Source organism: Nakaseomyces bracarensis, assembly GCF_045282275.1.
Source record: "Nakaseomyces bracarensis strain CBM3 chromosome Unknown Scaff13_0, whole genome shotgun sequence".
Taxonomy (NCBI): domain Eukaryota; kingdom Fungi; phylum Ascomycota; class Saccharomycetes; order Saccharomycetales; family Saccharomycetaceae; genus Nakaseomyces; species Nakaseomyces bracarensis.
This window is the reverse complement of record NW_027263959.1, coordinates 2,275,440-2,300,148: the sequence shown is the minus strand read 5'-3', so window position 1 is coordinate 2,300,148 and position 24,709 is coordinate 2,275,440. Positions and strand designations below refer to the sequence as shown.

At 36.4% G+C, this 24,709-nt stretch overlaps 9 protein-coding genes across 9 annotated transcripts; 3 read left to right on the top strand and 6 right to left on the bottom strand.

Moving 5' to 3' along the window:
* Positions 1-72: 72 nt before the first annotated feature.
* On the bottom strand, positions 73-1,998 carry SAC6 (fimbrin; the record flags this gene model as incomplete). The annotated part of the gene is made up of 1 exon (XM_071055209.1): positions 73-1,998. One exon carries the CDS (start codon positions 1,996-1,998, stop codon positions 73-75), a length of 1,926 nt encoding a protein of 641 aa, XP_070909902.1.
* A 372-nt stretch (positions 1,999-2,370) lies between these two features.
* On the bottom strand, positions 2,371-3,270 carry FIN1 (Fin1p; the record flags this gene model as incomplete). Its single annotated transcript, XM_071055208.1, has 1 exon — positions 2,371-3,270. The coding sequence occupies one exon, from the start codon at positions 3,268-3,270 to the stop codon at positions 2,371-2,373; it is 900 nt and encodes a 299-aa protein (XP_070909901.1).
* A 358-nt stretch (positions 3,271-3,628) lies between these two features.
* AZR1 (azole transporter) lies at positions 3,629-5,401 on the bottom strand (the record flags this gene model as incomplete). Its single annotated transcript, XM_071055207.1, has 1 exon — positions 3,629-5,401. The coding sequence occupies one exon, from the start codon at positions 5,399-5,401 to the stop codon at positions 3,629-3,631; it is 1,773 nt and encodes a 590-aa protein (XP_070909900.1).
* Positions 5,402-6,267: 866 nt separating this feature from the next.
* On the top strand, positions 6,268-7,599 carry HSV2 (phosphatidylinositol-3,5-bisphosphate binding protein HSV2; the record flags this gene model as incomplete). The annotated part of the gene is made up of 1 exon (XM_071055206.1): positions 6,268-7,599. One exon carries the CDS (start codon positions 6,268-6,270, stop codon positions 7,597-7,599), a length of 1,332 nt encoding a protein of 443 aa, XP_070909899.1.
* Positions 7,600-7,711: 112 nt separating this feature from the next.
* PET54 (Pet54p) lies at positions 7,712-8,536 on the bottom strand (the record flags this gene model as incomplete). Its single annotated transcript, XM_071055205.1, has 1 exon — positions 7,712-8,536. The coding sequence occupies one exon, from the start codon at positions 8,534-8,536 to the stop codon at positions 7,712-7,714; it is 825 nt and encodes a 274-aa protein (XP_070909898.1).
* Positions 8,537-10,151: 1,615 nt separating this feature from the next.
* On the top strand, positions 10,152-12,059 carry TOS2 (Tos2p; the record flags this gene model as incomplete). The annotated part of the gene is made up of 1 exon (XM_071055204.1): positions 10,152-12,059. One exon carries the CDS (start codon positions 10,152-10,154, stop codon positions 12,057-12,059), a length of 1,908 nt encoding a protein of 635 aa, XP_070909897.1.
* Positions 12,060-12,965: 906 nt separating this feature from the next.
* MRPL9 (mitochondrial 54S ribosomal protein uL3m) lies at positions 12,966-13,760 on the top strand (the record flags this gene model as incomplete). The annotated part of the gene is made up of 1 exon (XM_071055203.1): positions 12,966-13,760. The coding sequence occupies one exon, from the start codon at positions 12,966-12,968 to the stop codon at positions 13,758-13,760; it is 795 nt and encodes a 264-aa protein (XP_070909896.1).
* Positions 13,761-14,053: 293 nt separating this feature from the next.
* CRM1 (exportin CRM1) lies at positions 14,054-17,317 on the bottom strand (the record flags this gene model as incomplete). Its single annotated transcript, XM_071055202.1, has 1 exon — positions 14,054-17,317. The coding sequence occupies one exon, from the start codon at positions 17,315-17,317 to the stop codon at positions 14,054-14,056; it is 3,264 nt and encodes a 1,087-aa protein (XP_070909895.1).
* Positions 17,318-18,098: 781 nt separating this feature from the next.
* On the bottom strand, positions 18,099-24,581 carry CCH1 (calcium channel protein CCH1; the record flags this gene model as incomplete). The annotated part of the gene is made up of 1 exon (XM_071055201.1): positions 18,099-24,581. The coding sequence occupies one exon, from the start codon at positions 24,579-24,581 to the stop codon at positions 18,099-18,101; it is 6,483 nt and encodes a 2,160-aa protein (XP_070909894.1).
* Positions 24,582-24,709: the final 128 nt, after the last annotated feature.

The following is a 24,709-nucleotide window of genomic DNA, read 5'->3' as shown; positions in this document are numbered from 1 at the left end:
TAGCTGACCTAGAAAGAAAATATATAATCGTTAGAATAATAACAATTTAGTTTTTGTTCTTTTCTGTAATACTCATCTCTTCAAAGCCATTAGAGAAGCAACAAATGTTAGGATCAATCTGGAACGGACTTCATTAATATCTTCAGGAACCAACCATATCAAGGCACCCAACTTTCTTGCGATAGAAATAGCCAATCTAGCGTTGGCATACTTCTCTTCATCAGTAGTTCCTGGGGCGACTAGGTCATAGTTAACATAACCAGGAGCAATACCGTTCAAAACATCCAATAGGAAATGAGCATTGGACAAAGAGCTGTCCTTGAATGATCTAACGGTAGATGATTTGCCGCCCTTTGCCACTTGTTCCTGAGCCCATTTCAGGATTTCAGCATCACTGACGTCCTTACCGCTCGCAGATAAAGTTTGCATAGTATTCACGATATTTCTACGCATTAATTGCCAGACAAGACCTAGAGTTAATAGCTTAGATCCGTCAACGATATCAGCACCTTCTATACCGACAAGGGAGAAACCCTTAGATTTACCTAGTTCAACAGCGTAGTTTGTATTTTCAAGTGCTTTGAATCTAGATAGTTCGTTACCATTAGCTGGTTTTTTATTGATGTGCTTGAAATCGACAGATCCAGGCATTACTTTATCATAGGCTTGTAGAAGAACAAGACCGTCCTTTAAGTCTTCAAATAATGAAACAACAGGTGGGTCGACATCCAAAGAGTTCAACCACAAAGTGAAAACTCTGGCTTCTCTCTCACCTTCTGCGTCAAAGTCCTCGATTTCTGGAGCTTCGGCCTCTTCAATTGGATCCAAACCTGGGTGAGTGTTGAACAAATGTGCCACAAAAGCCAAGTTCAGCTTAGGGTTACCCGCAACCAAAGAACTAGGTGTCAAGTACTTTCTGCAGCCAAGTTTATCAGCATTATCTAAGACTTGTTCAGCTCTTTGCAGTAGGTCTTGCGTTTGTAGTGGAGCTCTGGAACAGACATCTGGAGCCAATTGGTTCAATAGTACAGTGTAATTTTGACCATCAGAAACATCTTGTGAGAAGTTAGAGACTCTTCTATCCCAGTTAGCCTGCTTCAAATGGTAGTTGAACCAACGTAGTAAGATTTGCTCGGGTGGTAGTCTTAGGAATTGTTCTAGAGTTTCATCGTCTTCCAGAAGTCTGTACAATTCAGGGTGCAATTTTATATCGATCTTACTTAATAGACCTCTTCTAATAATTTGCCAAATTAAACCTAAAATCAAATGTTCCTTACCGTCAATGATATCTTCTGAGTGGACATTGACCACAACACAACCTATGGCTTTAGCGGAGTTAATAACAATGTTGGCATTTTCACTGGCCTGGAAGTTGTTCAACTTCTTACCCCCCTTTGGCCAGTTCAAAACTCTTGTATCAATTGTATCAGGCACGGAGTCATTAATCAGTTTTGATAGCACTAACCCATCTCTACACTCATCAAACAATTGGAAAGTATCGGTAGGGAACGGTAGCAAGTGACCAATGTCGGCATCCCCTGCAAGAACACTGTTAATATGTTTAGTGAATTCTGTTCTTTCTTCTTCGTTAATGGTGTGAGTAGTACCAGTAGTGGAACCTCCAACAATAATCTTGGCTTGGGCACCAGAACCCTTATGTTGTAGACCTGAAGTACCTCCTGGAGCAGAAGTCTCAGTACTAGATACATTAAAACTCGTCTGTGGTACGGCTTCACTCTTGTTCTCCTTCAACTTGGCCACCAATTCAACATAGTCCTCCAATTCAACACGACCAGAGGCATCGACGTTAACATGCTTCAAAGTCTCTCTGGCCTCATCATAAGTAGCAGTACCTTCCTTAGAAACTGCCTCCAAAACTTGAGCCTTCTCAACCCAACCCTTGTCATCAAGATCAATAGCTCTAAACTTCTCTATCGTAGAGAACATGTCCTCCTGTGTCAATACAGGGAACTTCCTTTGTAACTTAACAATATTCATCGTAACTTCTTCTCTTTGTTTGCTAGACTATACTTCTTTTTTTTTTTCTTTTTAAATCCAAATCTAGAGTATTATATATCAGATCTTAAATCCAAATCAATTCCCCTTTTTAACCAAAATCAGGTTTCAATCAATCCATTCAATACTATATTTTTCATTATATTAAGCTTTTACTATTGTCCCCTTCCTTTTAAGCCCTTTAATTTTTTTTCCTGGACGACGCCCCTTCCACAACAGTCTTCGTCTCTTGTGATGTAAGAAGCCAATTGAAATAATTAATATTATTGCATTTATGATATTTATTCCTTTGCCATATCATTCTGACGTTCAATTATTGTGTTGATATAATTAGAATTACACTTTGGATATGATTTATGTTTTCGATATGATTTCTTCTAATTGCTTGATTCTAGCCTCTAGAGCCCGAACTGTGTTTTCCAGTGCACGTATTCTTGCTTCATCATTAGCCTGTTGTGAATTCCCAGTAGTGACACCATAAGAATCTCTGCTATTGGGACGTCTGTTCTTGGTATCACTTTTGTTGCCGCTACCCTCATTCGTACTTCTATTCTCATTTGTTTGGTTGCTGCTGCTGGTAGGTCGTAGGTACGAGGCATTCGGTTGTGGCTGGTTTGGCATTTGAAATCTGACCCTTTTCTTGGGTAAACCTTCTTCTTCCTCTCTAAGTCTCTGTGTCAGGTTCTTTCTCTTAATTGGTTGTGCCTGTGGTAAAGGTGCAGCGGTTCTTAAAGGAGATGCGCGTATATTACGTATCCGTGATAGTATACGGCTGGAAGAGCCGTCTCCCCCACGTCTCTTCTCATTACTGAAAGTGATCTTAGTAGGAGATATAGGTTGGAGAAAGACATCTGTGTTACTACCACGTAGCAGGTTCGACCTTTCTATCAGGTTTGTAGGTGTATTCATGATAGCGCTCGTCTGTTGTGGGGTCGAATTAGACTTGGTACTACTATTACTATCGAAATGAGGCCTATCCAAACTCTGTGTAATCCTAGAACTGTACTCCCTCAAAAACGGCGGCGTGCTTAACCTCTTCGGAGTCTCATTCACATTTCGTAGCGCCGACATACCATTTTTACCCTTAGAGTTGGGTGACACCCTCACCGCCGGCTTCCACACGACTTTATCAGGAACTCTTTTCTTAGGAGACAAACTTAATCTCTCAAACACATTCCGAGCATCTTTGTTCCCAACCGTATTACCAATGTCTCCCAACGGCTTGGGCACAGACACTCGATCCTTATTTGACATCTTGTATATATTCTTTCTAGAACTGTTTTATGATGATAGTTTCTACGTTATAGTTACCATTACCCCCTCACCTTTGTCTAAATCTTATTTGATCCAATTGTAATTCTTGCTTTGTTTATTTTGTTTTCAGGTATTCGGACTCACAAAAGACAACAAAAATCGGTGTTGGTACGGCTCTTTCTGTGGCAATAACTCTTTTGTTTACATTTTTTATTTTTTTAAAAGCGATGAGCACTGATGATGTTCTATTTTTATATTATTTGCATTCTATATTCAATTATTTAAATTCTATATTTAATTTGTTTATTATATTTAATTTGTTTATTATATTTAATTTGTTTATTATATTACATATATGCTACTCTGATTCGTATTGTTTTTCTATGTCTTCTGTGTCTTTCCTTATATCTACCTTCTTGTTTGATAGGAATAGTACGCTTACTAGTACTATTGCGAACATTCCGAGGGCCATGTAGAAACAGTTTACTATGGATTTGCTGATTATGTCTCCGATAGGAGACTGTGGTCCGTCGAAGAACTGTTCTCTGGCGATGACTAAGTAATTTGCGGTAGTAGGGTAGCCACCGGGCATGGCTACCTTTCTTTTCCTTATCAGGTTTAGTGCTGAGACACTGAACACTGTGTCGCCCAGCACAGCACCGTATGCATTACCCAGGTTCTTGACGAACACGTTTAATGTGGTGACGGATACGAAATCGTGCTTGTAAGTAGGTGATTTCTTGTCCAGCAGGATCTGCACACCTATGACACTGCATTGTAGAATGGCTCCGAATGCGACACCTGGTAGAATTAACAGGCCAATATGTTTTGCACTGGAGGCATGGTTATTCAATAGGGTTAGGATCCCAGCACCAACAATACCGGTTACTCCACTGAATATGGCTATGGGCTTGACATACCCAGTCTTGCTGTTACACATACCTGAGCTGATTACTGTTATCACAGTGGGGACGACACAAGCAATTAAATGTACTGAGGCTTTCCAAGCAGACTCATTGTAAATGAGTTGGAAGTACTGGATGATGTAGGTGACCTGTATACCGTAGGCACAACAAACAAAGAACACCGAGACATTGAAGAGGAAAATACCAGGGACTTTAAAAGTTCTCCAACTGATAAGTGGCTGATAATGTGGAACGTGTTGGACAACTGACAATCTAGGAAATATCGCAAAATCGTATACAAGAGCAAATATAGTGAACAATATGCCCAACACAAACATAGCGATGGTCGAACCAGAGTTCCAAGCAAAATGGTTACCGCCAAAAGTAAATGCCAGAAGGATCAGGACAGAACCAGTAGTCATAAATGCAAATTCAATAAAATCGAACCTGAACAATAGTTCTTTAACCATTAACTTCCATGTGGACCCCATACGAAGTCTACACAGTTGAGACCACAAGGCTGTGAAGAAGTGCTTTGCTTGGTATCCAAGTTTTCTAAAGATAGATTTGCCCTGTTGTTCGTTACTCTTGTATGGATCATAGAAACATAGAAATAAAAAGAATGCCAGTCCACCAATTGGGAGATTTATATAGAAACACCATCTCCATGTCACATGAGAAGTGAATGCCCCGCCAAGGAATGGCCCCACCACAGAAGAAATACCGAAAGCACTTCCCAAAATAGCGACGATCATACCAACTTTGCGCTCTTCCACAATAGTCGAGGCAATAACAAACACCAACGACTGAATACCACTACCACCAACACCAGCAATAACTCTGCCCCCGATCAACATGTCCATTGAGTTTGCCAATGCCGACACGAGTGATCCAATTTCGAATATAATGATCGCGGTTAACATTGATGTCTTGAAACCAACTAGGGTGGCCACCCGGCCCCACACCAACACAAGCAAGGCATTGGGCAGGGAGTAACCCGTGAACAGCCATCCCACTTTAGAGTACGCACTAAACTGACGTGCAACGTCCTCTATCACCGTGGTAACTATCATTATGTCAAGAGCAGCTAAGAACAAACACAGTATAATAGATACCAAAGGGATATACAGGTTGATTCCTGAGGGATACTCCTGCCCGAATGCATTAGTACCTTTATCACGGATTGATTCATCACTTTCAATGATACTATTCTTATCCTTGTCCATTTGTTCTAGTACTTCCTATATAGCTTTATGGGAATTTTTTACATATAAAAATAATATGAATATAAATATGAAAATAGGTATATGTATATGAGTATGAATATGCAATTGACGCTCTCTTTTTATATATTTCTGGTTGCATGCTTTATTAAATGTTATACAATATCAATTGCTAATATAAGAACATCGATTTACATATAGATCGAATATATGTTATAGCATTTGAACTCCACTAACAAAACCCCGCACAACAGCAGAATATATTGTGTTCCTGGTTGTTTTTTCTTTTTATAACTTGTTACCCTGATATCCGTGGAAAACGGAATTATCCCAAAAGATTAAAAATGGAATTTTTCGAAATTTTTGAAATTTTTTTGAAATTTTTGAATTCGAGGGGTTTCGTCAATTGCCCCCGTCAACTCTTTCTTTTTGTTTGTGTTAGTTGCTCCGTCAACTCTTTCTTTTTTTTTGTGTTAGCTCGCTCTACAGAAGCGCATCCGTGGAGAGGGAAGTTCCGTTTTCCGTTTTTATTTATGGTTTTTGTTTTTGTTTGGTGTTTTTCTCCGCGGACGAAATTTTTTTTTGGACGGAATATCCATCCCAATGGATATGCTCATTTATTCTTATTTACGAGCTGTTCACGTTTTTTCAGGGTAACTTTTATAGTTCGTGTGATATTTTTTTTATTAGGGTTTTACTTATCTTCCCTGCCCTAGTGATTTTATTTTTAGGGGTAGGGCTATATGCCAGTCTTCTATATTATTTAAAAAGTGTATATTGATTTAAAGTTATACTAACAATGGTGGATATATAGACAAGAAAAGCTACTAAGGTATATAATTATAATTGCTATTTGTTCCTTGCTTTAGATGGATGTTAGACAGAAAATTGTTCGGGAGATCAAGGATGACTCGGATAAGTTTATGGATGTGGCATTTAACCAGGACGAAAGTTGTTTCAGTTGTGCCACGAACGATGGGTTTGTGGTGTACAATACGTATCCGCTCTCCTTGAAGTTGTCCAAGAGTTTCAAGTCGACTCCTGAGCGCGGTGGTGGGATAGGTCACACACAAATGCTTTATAGGACAAATTACATTGCACTGATTGGCGGTGGAAATAGGCCGCGGTATTCTCTCAATAGGCTAGTGGTGTGGGATGATCTCCAACAGAAGGAGTCCATATCGTTGAAGTTCATGTCGGTTGTGAGGAAAGTTCTTCTCTCCAGAGTGCATATTCTAGTGTGTTTAGAGAATGAACTCTTCATCTATAACTTCAGCTCCAATCCAAAATTGCTTTGTCCTCCAATTAAGATATATCCGTTTGGAAGTATTGATTTCAAAGTCGTCACTACAAACAACGCGAAGGTCACTGGACTTGTGGCATACCCTTCGGCAAAGACCACTGGGCAGTTGCATCTCGCTGATTTATCGAAGTTGAAGGCTAATCCAGACAATTCGTCTTCTGTGGTGGATAATTTCTTACCAACTACCATTATTAAGGCACACAGAGGTCCTATAAGATTGGTAAAAATTAATAATCAAGGTACTATGGTGGCAACTTGCTCAAATAAAGGAACTCTGATAAGAATTTTTAGTACACACAATGGAACACTTATACGAGAATTTAGACGCGGTTTGGATAGAGCCGATATTTATGATATGTCCTTTAGTCCCCACGGCACAAGGCTCGCTGTTGTCTCTGATAAGCAAACGCTACATATCTTTCAGGTTCTTCCAATATCTGATGTTCCGGCAGTGGAAAATGTTGTCCATGATAATGGTAACTCTGTGGGGCGGGCCTCACTAAGCCCGGTGCCGTTGCAACGTCAGTCACCAAAAACTAATCAAGTACACAGTTTGCGCAATCTTGTTCCTCAACAATGGAAACCCCGATATCTAGATTCGGTGTGGTCAATGTGTAAAATTCATCTCAAAAACCCTAGAATACGAAATAATATAAATGACTTTGAGTTCAGTGAAGACAGGTGTAGAATAGCCTGGTGTAGAGATAGACGCCGGAAGTCCAATTCAAGCTTTTCTGAAGATGAGGAGAATAGTTTTATCGTAGTTTGGAAAAATTCTAGGATTTGGGAAAAATATGTTATCCTCGAGAAGGAAATAGAACCAAAGAGTACGGCTAATTCGTCACCATCTCCGATTGTGCAGTGGGAAATACTTAGGGAATCGTGGAGAGAATTATAATATTTATATATATACATTAGTTATAATAAAACTTCTCTTTACTATGGTTATAGATATGGAACGAATATTAATTTATATTTGATGATTAACCATTAATTGTTACTCAGTTTCATTAATACCAGCCCAATGGTTCTACGAGTATTTTATTCGTATCAGGATTAATCTCATTGTAAACAAATCCATGGTAATCTTTTTTGAATTGCCTACATTCCTCAGAGTTGGTAAATCTCACAAACTTCATGGACGTCCCTGTGGACTGATTTCGAAGAAGGTCGAACGAGTTTACGATATCGAAGAAGGAAATTTGGGGTACTAATTTTTCTGATTCCTCTGGAAGGTTCCATACAATAGCACAGTTTTTTTCGAGTTCAGTCACCTTATCTACAAGACTCTTTAAATCGACATCACTCTTAATATCTGTCTCTGAGATGCCTTCTTTAACCGCATTAAAGTAACTTTGACTGCCTAAGTATGCTGCTTCTAAGTTCCTACAATATTTCCGATATAACAGTTCTAAACGTTCACCTACAGAGCTTTTACATTGCTCCTTCGCATCCTTCGTCGTCAATAACGGCACGAACTCAACTCGCACTCTATTAAACGAACTGCTCCTAGTCTCTTGTAAATAGCGTCGCAGGTCCATATTGCTGGGAAACAATAATATATATTGATCTCTGAAACTGAAATACTTGGGATCCCTTCTCTTGATGACATCAAATTTCAATTGCGGTGTCCGGAACCCCGAAAGCCCTCGCTGTGTAACTAAGTCTGCAAAATCATTCCATCTCAGCGACGGATCATAACTGTTGTAACATAGAGCTAAAGCTTTTGAACTTACATTTACACTAACTTTTTTCTCTACCGGCACCTTTCTTAACGTATCCTCATTAACATTCCTCAGCACGGACTCAATAAAAGTCTTTTGATTCTTCAGCATTTAAAATCTTGTGTTGTTATTTTCTTACCTTACAACATGCAAAGTATGAAGGTAATATTGGCTAGATGAGATATAAGTATTAAAACAGCTGCAACACATCACACAATACTCTTACCCATTGACCCTTCTCATCACAAACCCTGATTTTGTACATTAGGCCTTCCAAATTCAAAAGAAGTAAACCTACTGAGTTACCCGGTTAAATAGATGCTATTTGAAATTAATGGGTTTACCCGGATAACACATTTATATATAAGACGAATGAAAATCAGAAAAACTTTTTTCCAGTTTTAATTTCATTTCCTTTTCCTCTTATTTTTTTGGTTAATGGTTCCATTTCAGAAATGGAATTGAGGGACTCTTCTTTGTTTGGAGGTGCATAGTACTATGTATTTTGTATTTCTTACAGGAGAGTATAAATTTGTATCTCTACGGTAAATTTTTAATTTGCTTATATAGAGGATGTATTTTTCCCCATTTTTTTGTTTACAATGAAAGGGGAAAGAAAAGGATTAAGGACGGTCAACATCAAGTTTTTATTTTCGTCTTTTTCACGGGGTGAAATTAGAAACTGTTTTCGAACATGGTTCTTGCCTTTTACCAGAACCATCCGGGTGTTGTCTCCTACTTTTAAAAACAGGTAATGCTGTCCTTTTACATCTTCTGAGATATAAAATTCTCTCTACTTTTTGGAACTTTTGTTCATACCTTGAGATTATTCTTTTTCTCGAGGAAATTAGTTGTATTGTGTGTGTTTTTAAATACAATACAACTAATACAAGTATAATCGCTTTGGGTTATAGTATTTAAACCAAATAAATCGTAGAATATAATTAACTGTTTGACTTTCAGTCTATAGAGAGAGATAGAAAGAGACAATCTTGTATAGAAGTTGACAGTGAGTCGGAGCTAAAATAATGGCCATATATCTCGCAGCGTATTTATGTTCGCTGTTGTTTGTCGATAATACCATTAAAGACAAAGGGAACACGAAAACTCCCTCATGATGCCATTGAAAATATATTGTTGGTATTTTATACACCCGAACGCGAAAATACACGCAACGTATTTATTCTTTTTCTTTTTCCATTATTTATTTTATTGGATGTACTGCCTTTTCTGTGTGATATGCATGTAAATTCGCGTTTACTTCAACCATTGCCTGTTTTCGGATATAGCAAACTATAAGCTGCATAGCTATTTTAACATATTACAGCCGACCCATATTTAAATTAAATTTTGGCGTTTTTTGTGTTAGTATCCTGATGAAAGTAGAAGCTTTGATAAATAAAATGAATTATAAAAACTAACATGGTTGATTTGCGAGTTTCTTTTCAATTGTCTTTTTCGGTTATATATTTATTTGTTTAACCCACTTTGGGGGGAAACAGTATAGCTTTTTTTTTCATAAAACAATAGTTAGCATATCATAAACCATTTTAACAGAAAAGCACAATTGATTCTATAAGGTATTTCCTGGAAATTAATATTACTTTCCAATTACATTCGCTAAAATTCAGTCCTTTCAGAATACATTCGCTTTATTAATTTCAGAAACTGTTGATATAAAAATTCTCAATCTAAACAAAAACAAATACTTGTTCCTTTAAATGAAATGAACACCATTGAATCATATTATGTTACTTACAATAGACCGACAAGCACATTGGAACCAACACCGGTAACTCTATTCAGAAGAGACGATGACGATTCTTCTTCCACTATGACTTCAGCATCTGAGAGCGCCTCCTCAACTAATTGTGTTGGCAGTTCTCAACAATGTGACAAACCAGAAGGAAACCACTGGAAGGAGACCGTTGGTATTGCTGTGGGTGTTCCTGCAGGCGTTGTATTGATATTTCTAGTCGTTATTCTGCTACTAGTGTGGAGGAAAGGTAAGAAGGAAGCCGTAGAGGACTTGGATCCCGAGTTCCAATCAGCCAATGAATATTTGCCTAACATCACTAACGAGAAAAGTTACAATGGTTGCAATAGTGATTCTTCCGTGTCTTCCGGTATGGATGCTCCTTACAAATCCAGAGCTGATATTTTCCAATTGCCTGACGCTTCAACAGACTCCTTGAGAGACTTTGCTAGAAACGTCCATGATACTTCCATGGATAAGTATAAGTTGGCTACTTCTTCGCTGCATAACAAAAGCAAACTATCCTTGGTTAGTAATAACAAAGCATATAATAACAATAACCAACAGTACAATAACCATCAATTAGATCGAACTCAAGAATTGGATAAGGACTCATTTGATTTCACCCAGGACTCTACTATTTCTACTTTGGAGGAATCATCTACCCCATTGAAAAAGAAGGTTAGTGTTTCAGATGAAGCTGGTAATGAAACAACTCTAAATCCGTTTGAATCGGAAGAAGACCAATTAGATAACACTAGACCACAGATTATTGTAACTGACGATAGTGAGATGAAAGCAGAGGATTCATTAAAAGCCAATGAAGAAGAAGATATCGATAGAATTAAGAGTATATATAAAATATACCTGGACAAAAATGGTAATGAGATTCCAATGGACGTTTCAAGTGCTATAGAAGCAGAAAGGGAAGAAGTGCAAGATGACATCAAGGAGCCAGTTAAAGAGGTTCCTCAAGATAACAACACTGATTTAAATGGTCTTGGTATACAAACTGGTACTGGAATCGAGGCCCATAGAGTTTCAAGGATAGCTTCTTCTGTTTATTCTGAAAATCCAATTACTAATATCCCTGAGAATGCTGAGGTGGATTATTTCAATCAAAAACCAACTCAAGCTCATAACGTTGTCTATGATAACCAATATCCATCAAACTATCAAGCACAACAAACAGACTATGCTTACGATCCTCAATACCATCAACAACAACAGGAATATTACATGCAAAACTACCAACCTCCAATGGTTCCTCAAATGATGTACTATCCTCCACATAGCAATCAACAATATCATCCACAGACTTTGGAAGAAATCGATGAGCTCCCAACACCTACGGAACTAGCATATTCCCCATCTTACCATTCTCTAACTTCCTTTAAGAAGCCAACAAAGCAACAATTACTAATAAAAAACCAAATCGCAACTTTAAATGGTTTTACATTGAATCCAATTGATCACCCAGAGATGTTCTTCACTCAAGACGACTCTTACTCCAAGTACCAAGAAAAGATTGCACCAATGTCTAAGAACTATTCTTCGAAGAATGCTCAAACAAGTGTACCTCTACCGCATCACTTGAGACAAAGTGTTGTCATGACAAATCCTCATGACTTATCTTTACCAACAACACATAAGCCAGCAGGGTCTTTCAGAAATATTCACAAACTCACGACGAATCAATCATCACACTTGGGTGTTGATAGTGATAGATATGGTAATAAAACCCGTGTTAGTGGTCTGTTAGATGATACTGATGTGGTGCAACCAGCTAGTGTTGGTGAAATTCTACCAAGACACGGAAATAATGATGACCTCAGAAAGCAATTGGGTATTTCTCATAATTATCATATCCACCTCTAGAAGGCCTTTGCTCCTTTAATTCAAAAATAAACTTCATGATTTCCACATTGAATTCGAAGGGGATAATGATAATTTAGAGCCCCCCTCATTTGCTAACTTAGAGAACGATTATATTTTTATTTTATTCTACTTACTTTTTTTTATTTTAGGGTTCCTATTTCCCTCTCATTTGAATTATTATTTATGCTAACAATAAACCAAGGGATACTTGTAACAATACCACCATACTCTTTAGTTTTCAATTCTACTCAGAATTGAAAAAGAAGAAGTCAATATGATATAATTTTAATGTACTATTTAGTGTACTAATGCCCTCAAGATGATTCTTTGTATTTTTCTATTCAAGAATTGAGGTAAAAAATCACTATCATTAGCATTCATCTTAGTCATCGTCATTTTGGTTTAAAAAAAACGTTAATTAATTGTTTTGCCTTCTCATTATGTTTTTTTTTCCTCTTCATTTAATAAGTTGGGGATGTTAGTAAACGTTTATTAGCTCTGGGGACTCAGTTCCCTGTCCATAATCTTACTATATACCACCTCCTCATCTTCCATGTATTAAATACCTAAAATAGAATCAATTATAGATAATCAATAATTGCATAACACTACCTAATACCAATCATAAATATAACCTAAGAACTAATTAATACTGGATATGTGAGTTAATTTTTAGATCACGTGGTATTTCGTAGATGATTAATATTTCTTTCCTCGAACTCGAATTTCAATCGCTCAAGGCCCCGGGCCAGAGAGACATTGCTATTTACATATAATTGAAACTATTTGAGAGTATCCAGTATCGATATCTGGCTAAGAGTTATTGTTCCGATATAACGCACTTCAGTACCTGCCTCTTTTTCTTCAAATTCCTTAGAAATCTATAGAACAAGTGTACCAAAAGATATGATGCGAAATTCTCTAAGGGTTCTCGGTTTTGTGAGGCAGTCATCGACTAGGCCTAAGCTAGTTGCTGGCAGTGTTATGTCTAGTTTAACTTTAGAAACACCGATTAAGAAGCACTCTCCAAAGGAGGCTCATATGCGTAAGTGGCTGCCCAATAGATGTGGTGCGATAACACAGAAGGTTGGAATGATGCCATACTTCGACGAGAAAACTGGTGAAAGAATAGCAGCCACAATCTTGCAATTCAACAACGTTGAGGTATTACTCCACCGTACTATCGAGGAGAATGGATATTACGCTTGTCAGGTGGGGTACGGAAATAGATCACCTGATAAACTTTCCAGACAACTGTTGGGCCATTTTGCTTCGAAGGGAGTAAATCCAAAGGAAGAAGTGTCAGAGTTTAGAGTAAAGAACGAGGACGGTCTATTGCCTGTGGGATCACATATAAAGCCTTCCTTTTTCACGGTCGGAAATTTTCTAGATGTCAGATCAGTTAGTAAAGGTAAAGGTTTTGCCGGTGTTATGAAACGTCACAACTTCAAAGGTTTAAGGGCGTCCCACGGTACATCTGTTATGCATAGACATGGTGGTTCTTATGGTCAAAATCAAGATCCGGGCCGTGTGCTTCCAGGAAAGAAAATGCCTGGTCATATGGGGGTCCAGAATGTTACTGTTCAGAATGTAAAAATAATCAAGACTGATGATGTCAATAATGTTATTTGGGTCAAGGGTGCAGTTCCAGGACCTAATGGTACTTATGTGAAGATCCAAGATGCCATCAAAAAACAATAATGGTATATCAATTTCTTATGCAAATACTGCTATATATCCTTCCACATATAATTCTAGAATCCTGTATATATAAATATTGATAAGCATTCATTCTACTAGTTAAAAAAGGTTTTTACAGAGAAAGCTTTTGGTAACAATTTAAATGATATATTGGCTCTCGAGTAGAAGAAAGGACAGAAATAGTGTCGATACCTTATCAATCAGATTATTTTTGTTTACTTTTGATTAAAATTATATAACGCTTTTTTATCTATTTATCTATTCAACAAATATGATTATTTATTGCTTGATATTTATTCATCATCATCGTCAAGTTCGGATGGTTTTAGAAGACCACCGATCTTAGCAGCTCTTTCTCTTTCTAATTTATGTTGTTCTTGTAGGGCAGTTTCTTTTTCTTCAGCAAATAAGTAATCAGTTGGATCACCACCAACCTCCTTGATTTGAACAAGGAAGTCTCTTAAAGTACCATTGAACTTAATATGATCTTTATATTGCTTAGTCAATGCTGTCAAGAAACCCGTAATTTGGTCAGCAGTTAAATGTGGGAATACACTGCTTAACATGTTGGCAAGGTATTGGTTTAAGTAAACTTGATTTGTCGTTCCTTGGGGAGCTTCGTTTTCTTGGTAAATTGGGACACTGATCTTGTTATCGTAAACTAAAGAGATTAGTCTCATTAGTAGAGTAGATTGTTTGGAGAATCCTGATTTATGATCAGAATCGGTCAAAACATAGAAAGTTTCACTAACGAAAATGAAGAAGAAATTTTTGTAGAATTCATTTGCAAATGGAACATTACCCATTTTTTCTATATTCTTTACCAAATCTAAAGCGATTTGCAAACCATTAACTTCAACATCTCTGTTATTGTGTTTGAAAGCCCAACAAATTGCATCAACAAAAAGCTTGAATGCAGCTGGTGGTAGCTCCAAGAAGGCAGCGAAAGACTTTTCGTTTATAACACGTAAAAGTTTGTAAAATTCAACACGGTGTTCAGGGTATTCGGTAAAATCCTTGTTAATCATACTTAGAGTGCATTCAAAGACACTTTGTAAAATCAAAATAACACCTTGAGGTATCATATGACCAACCTTGCTAACCACGGTCGTCATACAATTTAGCACCTCTGCATCCCTAGCATCCGGAACATTGTTCATGTAATCCTCTAAAACAGCATTTAATAGTGGTTCTACCAAAACCTTAACAACATCGTCCAAATTCTTAGCTTTAGAGATGTAGGTTTCGACCAACTTTAGAATCTCCCTTTTAATTGTTCGTAGACCACGAACTCTTGGTGTTTTGGTAGCAATTAATCCATCCTTGGCCACTTGTTCGGATATCATTGAAGAGACAGCTCTGTATAATTGTAGCATATTGTAATAAATATGGCCAAGTTGTGAGTAAAAATCGGCACCCATTGAACTGCAAACTGCTACATTAGTCTTTATGATATTGGCAATAATTTTAACAGTCTCTGCATCAAGTAAAAGTGCTGGATTAGCCATTGATTGCTCTACAATTGCATCCCATGCCATGTTTGGTAACTGCATTAATTCACTTAATAAACGTGTTCTCTCAACTGTATTTCTTTCTTCGGATATGATAATACCGCAAGCTTTGTAGAAAGTATGCACTTGTTGAGGTTGCAAGTCTGAGGTCGTCTTTTGGATATCTCTTATAATTGTTTGGATGAATGGTTCAGATTCACGTGGTTGTTGAATAACAAAATGGTACTTACACTTTTGAACGATCTTTATGAAAGTATCACAAGCCATATCTTGAACACCCTCATGGGTTTCATGCATAAACTCAAACAGTTTCAAGATAACAGTTCTCAAAAAGTTCCAGTGCGCCTTTAAGAAACGAGGGTATTGACCAACAACGTACATAATGTCAGAAGCAACAACAGCTTTATTGTCCTTACCTCTCTTCTTCTCAGTTAATGCTAGTAAATCTTTTATAACGGTAACAACGAATCTTTTTTCTGTATCCTCAGTCATTGTACCAGATATCGAACCAATTGCCCAAGATAGTGTGTTAATATTGTGCCAAGACCATTCAGAACCGTCAATTTGTCTAGCTAATTTACTAATCATTATCTCTTCTGTATCAATAACATTCAAGTGAGTTAAGTAAACCAAAACCTCTCTTTGTGATTTGTACAATTGAATAGTATCCGATTCCTTAACAAACTCCCTAACAATTTCACCTTCGTCATTTTCCACAACTAACACTTCTTCAGGCTTAACCATATTTTCAATGATAACCCATCTCAACTGCGAACAAATTTCCTCATAGATGTGTTTTTTTAATGGGAATCTTTTCATAAAATCTGGGCTTAAAGCACCAGAACCTGTAGAAACTGCTTGAGAACCCACAGATAGTTGCATTAAAGGATTTAATTCATTAACTGGTAGGTGTTGAACTTCGTAGAACAAGTCTGAGACCAAATTGTGCCAGTAGTCCAGAGTGGTTTTAAACAATTCCCTTTCATCGATCTTTGACAATTGGATTAAATATTGATGGGCATTTAGCAATAATTCTTTCAGACTCTCATCACTTTCTAGTAAAGTCCTATGATGACTCAAATAGGTTGTTAAAAACATAGCAAAGTCTTGCAAGAATGATTGGTCACTACCGTTTGCAGTAGCATATGTTGCTTTAAGGTCAGCAGTTACTGGCATTACATTAGATGCAATTTGGCTCAAAGTATTTTGAAAATATAGGACAGTTTGTTGCTGTATAGGTGTGTTATTTTCAGGAAGGTCTAAGCTCGAAACCTCGGTCAAACATTTTAGTGTAACAGATCTTGTATCAGCAGATGCCAAAAATTTGGTACTTAGAAGTTCTAGTATGTTAGTTTCATAAATGTAACGATAAGGAATCCAATGTAAATATCTAAGTAGAGATTCTAAAGCAGCAACGATTAAAGATGGGGAGGAACCTTGCTCGAGTACTTGGAAGCACAATTTGAAAATTTGTTCAAATTCTTTAGACATTGAAGTCTTCAAATGTAGAGCCTTAGCCTGTGTCATCTGCTCGGCAGAAAAGTCAAAGACCTCTTCAGATAATAGTTTTAGAATGACCATATTGTTTTCACAGACATTGACGGAAGAAGAAGAGCTACCAATCAATTCCGGAATAAATTCTGGCCAATTTTGTGGCCATTCTTGTTTCAAAATTTGGACTAATGTTAGATCAGATTTATTAATCAAATTCTTTTGACTCTGGAAAACAGCATCATCTTGGCACATTGATATAATCATACCTACGATGAAGTTTCTGATACCGATTCTGTGCTCCTGGGGAAGTAGTTTCCATTTAGTTGTAATCAACTTATCCAGGATACTTAAACCAATGAATTTGGAATGTGGGTTCTGGGAAAATTGCAAGATCTTATCAGCGCTTTGCCAAGCATCTGGGTGCTCTTGGAATTTAGTTAGAATAGTCTGTGCCTCCTTCTGTTGCACACCAGAACCCTGGTAAAAAGCCTCGACGACTTGATCCAGTAATGTGATATCTAATTCTTTCGAGAAATCTAAAATGCCTTCCATTAGTGTGGTAGTTTTTCTCTTTTTTTATACTTTTCTCTTTGTAACTTCTGATAATTGTTTATTTTATTTATTTTATCTTTTAGAAAAAAGTGTCTATTGATATCTCTAATAAGTTATTACTTTTTTTTTCCTAAACCTGTTATCTTAATCTAATGATAGATAGAAGAGATTATAATATTTCAACAACGTGCTTTCTCACAAAAAGAAACAATTCAACAAAACCACTACTTGTAGTTCAAATCAATTCTAAGAAAGAACTTTTTTTTAGTATTTTAAATAACCCTACAGAAGGAATGTATAGCAAATAATACAATAGTCTGTAAAGAATCTTGATGACGTCTTTCACCTAGGAACTCAATCTCATTAATAAAAACCCAATTTCAAGATCCGTAAATTTCCCTCTTTTATAAAGTAAAAACTCAATTTTCCTTTTTTTTTTTTCGTTAATTTTTTTCCCACCTGCCACCTTAAGGTTACCCTGACATATACGTATATTATGACATTCAAATTTGAATTTATAAGACTATCACAATTATTAATATTGTATTGATATATCTTTATTTGGGTTCCATATTATTTTTATTTTCAAGAATAAATATGAAGTTCTAATAAGTAAGCATGTAGCTGTATATACATTGTTATTAATGACATAAATATGTAAAAACAAGAAAATATCTATATGAATGAAATATGCCTGAAAATAAAGTGCAAGTTATAGGAAGAAAGAACAAATTAAAAAAGCAGTTTTATGATGAGACGCCAAGGGCTGTTGGAGTCATCATTAATTATCGCGGAAAGGGTCTTCTAGATGATCTTGTGTTGGGTGTGTATCTTTTAATTGTTCATGTGTAGGATATGTGTCTTTTAATTGTTCATGGCTAGGATATGTATCTGCTAATTGTTCTTGTGCAGGATGTTCCAATGCGTCATTTAAGCTGGAATTTCTGCCTGAATTTCTGTTTTCACTCGTCGATACTTTTCTCGAAAATGTTCCTGAATTCAGCGTGGACCGCGGAGACCACATGAAATTATTAATACCGTAGTCCATTCTGGGCGTACTAATTGGTTCAACAGATTCACTCCATATTCTAGTTGGTAGTTGTTCGTTTTCTGGGAAATCATCGAGTGATCCTATAGAATCCCTGGCCTCAATCATATCGTCAAATGGATCTATAGGAGGAGTAATAAATCCGTTCTTTTTTCTCAAGTGATATTTCCATCTGGTGACCACCATATGTAAAACATCCACATTTCTCTCATTATCAAGGTATTTGTCTACTTTACCAATTGTGTATAAATGACGAACATATTGATCGATACCAAGGCATTCTCTTGGGTCATATGTTGTATACAGTGGTACTAGTTCCAATAAAGTAGAGAACTTCATGGCACCTTTGTATGCCTGTGTATAATATACCTCTTGAACAAACCTTCTATATTGGTTCCGTCTTTCAATTATCTTCTTTAAATTGATAGTGTTCAACTCTTTATTCAAGCCATCTAAATCAACCTTAACATCATATGGATCATTTGGATTGACTTCCATATAGTTCTTAACAAGACTTTTGATAGTTAAGTTTCCTTCCCACACTTTAAATGAAAATGGGCCGTCAAATGAATGCATTAATTTAGGCAAGTACGAAAAATCCAAACGACCCGTCCCATCTGGATCGAATCTTGCCCAAGCTTCGATAAATTTTCTGATCTCTGACCGGTTTATTTCTGAGTTTGTCCCACCCTTTCTGTATACATAACTGAAATTTCCAATGATTAAAGAGATAAACATATTGACAAAAATATACATGGACAGAATATTCCATGATATTAATAAGATATATGCATAGGTTTTGGATCCGCAATCTGTATAATTTCCATTAGCTTGCTGAGTACAAAAAGGTTCCTTGACTTTCAGATCATCCATGATATAATTCCAACCTTCTCCAAAACTACATCTAAACAATACTATCAATGCCTTTACTACAGTTCTGAAATTAATATTATCAGTTGTATTAGGACCTAACCTTGTTAATCCAAAAATTTGATTCAAAGCAATTGCATAAACTAAAAACAAAATAGCCCATGTGTATGTCAGAGATAAAATTGGAGGCAAACTTGCCATAGCAGTTTCTATCAGTTCACTTAAAGTGTCATTCTGAGGAATAATGAATAAAAATACCACTAAATGAAAAAATCCATCAACATTATGGTACCAGATGTGTGATCTTTTCGTGTGAAAGGAAACCATTGTTAGAAAGAAAGAAACAATCAATATCTGAAGTCTTATTATATTCCAATGATTCATTTTATAAATCCAGAATCCAGCACCATATACATGGAAAATCTCTTGTAATAAGAATATTGTTGTCGAAAACATGAAATAGACTTGTGAGTATTCTAATCCATTGCCATGATCCTTGTATGATAAACTTAGAAGCATGATGATGTGGATATAGGTAACCATCTGTAAAAATGTTGCGTAGTAAAAGTTATTCTTTTCAACAGCGATGCTATAAAAGAAAATCCGCAGCCTGGATATTTCAGAGAAAGCTGGCTTAGCCTCTGGTTTCGCTTGCGATAGTAATTTTTGAGATTCTAACCAGGATTTTTCTTCTGTAGTATAGTATGCGCTACCTGTTGATTTTGCTTGATTATTAACGATGAATGAAACGAATAAATTAAGGATGAAAACCATACTTAAAAAGTTAAAGGCGACAATAAACACAGCATTACCACTGGAAGCCATTGTCGAAGGTGGTGTTCCTACTCCGGTGCTATTCATTAAATTTTGCAGTAAATCTACCCAACCTTCTAAAGAAATGATTTGAAACAAGGAATTAAAGGCACTAGTAAAGCTATCTAGATAAAGTTCTGGTTGTTGATAGGCTCTAGGCATTAAAACATTCCATTTAAAAACTTCATTGGAGAACTCATTAAAACACTCATTCTTACCTAAGGAATTGTCATTGCAAACACCTAGACGACCTCTGAATAAATTCAAACCCCATACAGTAAATGGAAATAACAATGTCAACGACACTAATCCAGCTTCAAAAATTTTACTCATACCATCAAATAAAACCACTTTGAAAGTCTGACGAGCAGTATCACTAATAGTTAAACATCTTAACGCTCTTAATGCAGTTAATCCTTTAAAAACCCTAGATAAATTCCCGTCATTTTTTAAAAATGCTATTAGATTAATCCACATAGATATGAGCACAAAAAAATCAATCAAATTCCAAGGACTTCTTGCATAGGAATTCGGTGTATAGACAAACCCGTCGGCTATCGTTTTAATGAGGAATTCGATTGAAAAGATTGCCAGAAAAGCCCAATCTAAGTAAGTTGCCCAATTCCAAATAGTCATATTCCTTTTCATCCGGAAAATTGGCGTCACGTAACAGGAAAATACAATAAGTAAAATAGTTGCAATTGCATAAAACATAACGAATAGGTCACGCCAAATATGGTTAAAGTATTTTGTCCGAGAATAGCTGTCTGTATCATCTTCAAAAAACTTAACACCATCTGTTCTTTTGCCTATACTTGGAGGGACAAGCTTTTGACAGAACCTTCTGAATCTATGCCTTGGTGAGAATAAATAATATGAATAGTTGAACAAAGGATTTTCCCGTAAATAGTCCAGTTTTTCTTCTTCAAATTCGTTTAGTTGCAGCATGAAGTTTCTTCCGTTTATATCAGAGACTTCGGTGAACATCACTTCACTTTTTTTAAAAAATGGATTATCGGTATAGATTCCTAATCTTCTCAAAAGAGGGAACCGTTCAGTTGCTTTTACAAATAAATTCATTACATCATTATCCTGTTCTCCGTTGAATTCTTTACTCAAGTCCCCCATATTTTGAGCAATATTCATAATAGCAGTTCCTCTCATTAAGAATTGTTTAAAATCCCTAGAATCTTCTTGATCATCTGATGATAAAATTCTTCTTTTAAGACGAGCCAGTAAACTTGCATGTCTGTACCTTTGTATTTTCTCAGGATAAATGTGTTTCAAATAATGTTTAATTTGTAACGGTCTTTTCTCTTCTTCTTTCACTTGTAAACTTTCAGATATTAGCGCAATGAAAATATTCAGGATCACAGAGTTGGATAAAATAAACCATATAATTAAGAACACAGACGAAAAAAAAGCAGAAGAGATATTAGGAGAGTATTTTTGAAGTGCATACAATATGTCAGTCCAGTTTTCTGTCGAACCGATTGTAAATAGCGACAAGAAAGAATTAGGAAGAGAGAACATGCCTAACTGCTCGTCATCCATTTGATCTTTAGGAATAACTCCTTCAAAATATAAAGCCATTATAATTGCTGCTAGAAAAGTGAACAAGAAATAAAAGGCAGATAAGTTCCAGATCATTAGTCCGTTACCTAAAACTTTTTTCCATAATCGCCTGGTAAATCCAATTGAAATTACGATTCTATAGAACCTCGTAATTTGGAAAAATGATAACCAATAATAAGTATGTCCTAAGAGTCCTGCATTAGCTAAAATAGTTATTATAAGTGTCAGAATGGCCACAAATAAGTCATAAACATAGTCGAATCGAGTTAAGAACTTCCACATGTTAGGTATGTGAAGAACCAGCCTTATGAAAGATTCGATAAAAAGCACTATAGTAACACCTCTATCGATTCTTAGTAAAGTTTTGACAAAATGCTCGGGACTTGAAGCCTTTATTAGACTTCTCATAATAAGATCAAAAAATATTACAATGATGAAAGCTGGCTCCACTTTTTCGTAGATGAAAAGACCTTTCTCAGCCCAATTTGGAAGGGTTGTTTGTGAGGCCTTTACTTTAAAATATCTCCAGTATCCTAATGCAAATCTAACAGGCCAACTTTCATTACTACTCTCTGCCATTTTTTTCTTTTTGAATTCTTCGTGTGCTAATTGAAATGATGAAACTAAAGCAGCAATAAGCAAGTTCATCATCCAAATTGTTAAAACAAAAATCGACACAATAAAAAACAGACAAGCAGAAATTTCATCAGAGTCCATAGTATAATACATCAAATCTGTGAAAGTATTAGCACTCATTATAATGAAAACTAATTCCATTGAGTTTACAATATTATCAAAACTAATACGACCATTATATGGATTCGCATTTGATATACATTTCGAGTTTTGAGGACACAAGAAACCTTTTGAAACTGGTCCTTCTTTACCACTGTTGAAGATATATTTCATATGCTTTTTAGTTCCCGGTTCTAAGAAGCCACCACAAAATTGCATATCAAATTGATATCTATCAGTTGAGTCTTCAGGATTAATCCATACACATTGTCTTCTGAATGATCCTTTAAAAATTTGAACACCCAGTATACCAAAGAAAACCCAAAAATAGACCAACATAGACCCAACATTGACAAGCTGTGGCATACCGTATTTCAAACCACGCAAAATCGATGTGATACCAGTATCTGTATTGACTAAACGAAAAATTCTCATTACTGCTAGGGGTTTAAAAATTCTTATACCGACCTTTTTATCATAGTCACTAATAGATAAGAACATACCTAACCAAAAACAACACGATGAAACCAGGTCAATTCTATTCCAAGAAGATCTACAAAAGGCTCTTGGGCAATTAAATTTCACTGCTCCCTTGGTGTTCCCATTCTTCATCGTAACTGGAGTTTTCATCATATGATTTTGCATTTTCTTTTCGTCTTCATCAGATACTATTTTAAAAGGAATAATAAACTGAACAAACTGCGGCCCATATTTATCCTTGATTAACCTATAAAATTTGGTGATTCCAAATCTTTCAAGTAGGGAAATATACTCTAGTTGATGTGCAGCAAACAGTTCTGAATCATCCCAAAATCCAAAAGCGAAAATTTTAGATATATCATTAACAGTAAATATTATCGAAATAATGAAAGTGATATAGTCTGACCAATTTTTGAATCGATACAAAAAATCATAGTTTGAAGGGTCATATGTTCGATATGCAACTAAAGCTGTGTAAAATGTCAATAATATTGTGTATAGTGCTTTATATTGTTTCGTTAACAAGATATGTGCAACTTTTATCCTTAATGGGTTGTTGGGGCCAAAATAGCCAATAGATTTACCATGTAATATTAGCGGCTGTTTTCTTTTCTTCTTCTTTTTATCATATTCTTCGAAATTTGGAAGCTCCACATTGAAAGTTTCCTCTTCTATTTCTTCATCTTTGGAAGGTATTAAACCTAAGCCACCTATGACGGTAGCAGTTATAGATGGTCTTCTTGAAGAGTGCTTCGAGTGCTGAAAAAAGCTACTTTGGCCAACAAATAATTCTTGATCGCCGCTATTATCCACGGACCGATTACTAGCTGACAGATTAGGTGAAGCACCGACACTAAGGCCAGCATTGTTAGAGTGGATTTCGGTGGGTGACAAAACTGGTCCTTCGTCTTCTTCCTCATCTTTATTTTGAAGTTGGGGCAACCATGCAAATTTCTTGTCGTCAATAGCACTCTGGAATTCCCTTTTCATATCTTCGAAATCGTCCATATCATCGGCATCAATATACGAAAGAACTTTGGCAGATCTTAATGGCTTATCAGTACTAGCAGATCTGGTTCTACCACTTTCAGAAGCACTCATACTACGCCTGCGTAATATATTAGACTTAATACCCGTTGATAGATTCGATACAACTGATTTCGCACTAGGTGAAACAGCCTCGTCTCCACTGTTTCTTTTGTCATGAGATGATCCTGCAAACGACGTTGTCCTAAGAGATAGCTTCGGTCTTTTCTTTCCATCAGATTTACCCAAGGATGGCTTAAATAAATTGGCAATTTTTGGTTCCCATTTCTTCGAGGGCGATCCAGCATGACTACTTACGCTAAGCATTTCATGATCTACACTTCGATCGAGCCGAGTATCTATATCACTATCATCTCTATCATCCTCTGAATCACTGAAACGTCTATTATCCTCCTCATCAGAACTTCGTACTACCAATCTTTGCGGTGAATAATGTATTTCTTGGTACCTGCTCCCTTCAAACTCACTCTCATCACTATCAGCGTAAGGGCCACGTCTAATCTGCTCCATATTCTTTGCAGATCCTTCTGAAACACTATCTTCATCTGATTCAGGAGGGACAATGTTGAAGAAAGGTCGCACAAAGGGCCGATTTACTTCCTCCTTATCTTTGTTACTTTTATTCGTTGATCCTTCACGACTCAAGGAGCCACTGCTTCCCGGCTCGTAAGGCTCCGTTAATTGCCTTTTACTCATATTACTTGTTTTCTAACTTATTATCGGACCCTCTCACTGTAACTGCCACCTTAACTTATCAAGTATCTATATATCTCCTTTTAATTTGACTGTGGTTTGTGGGTTTATTTGTATATATTCCATGCACT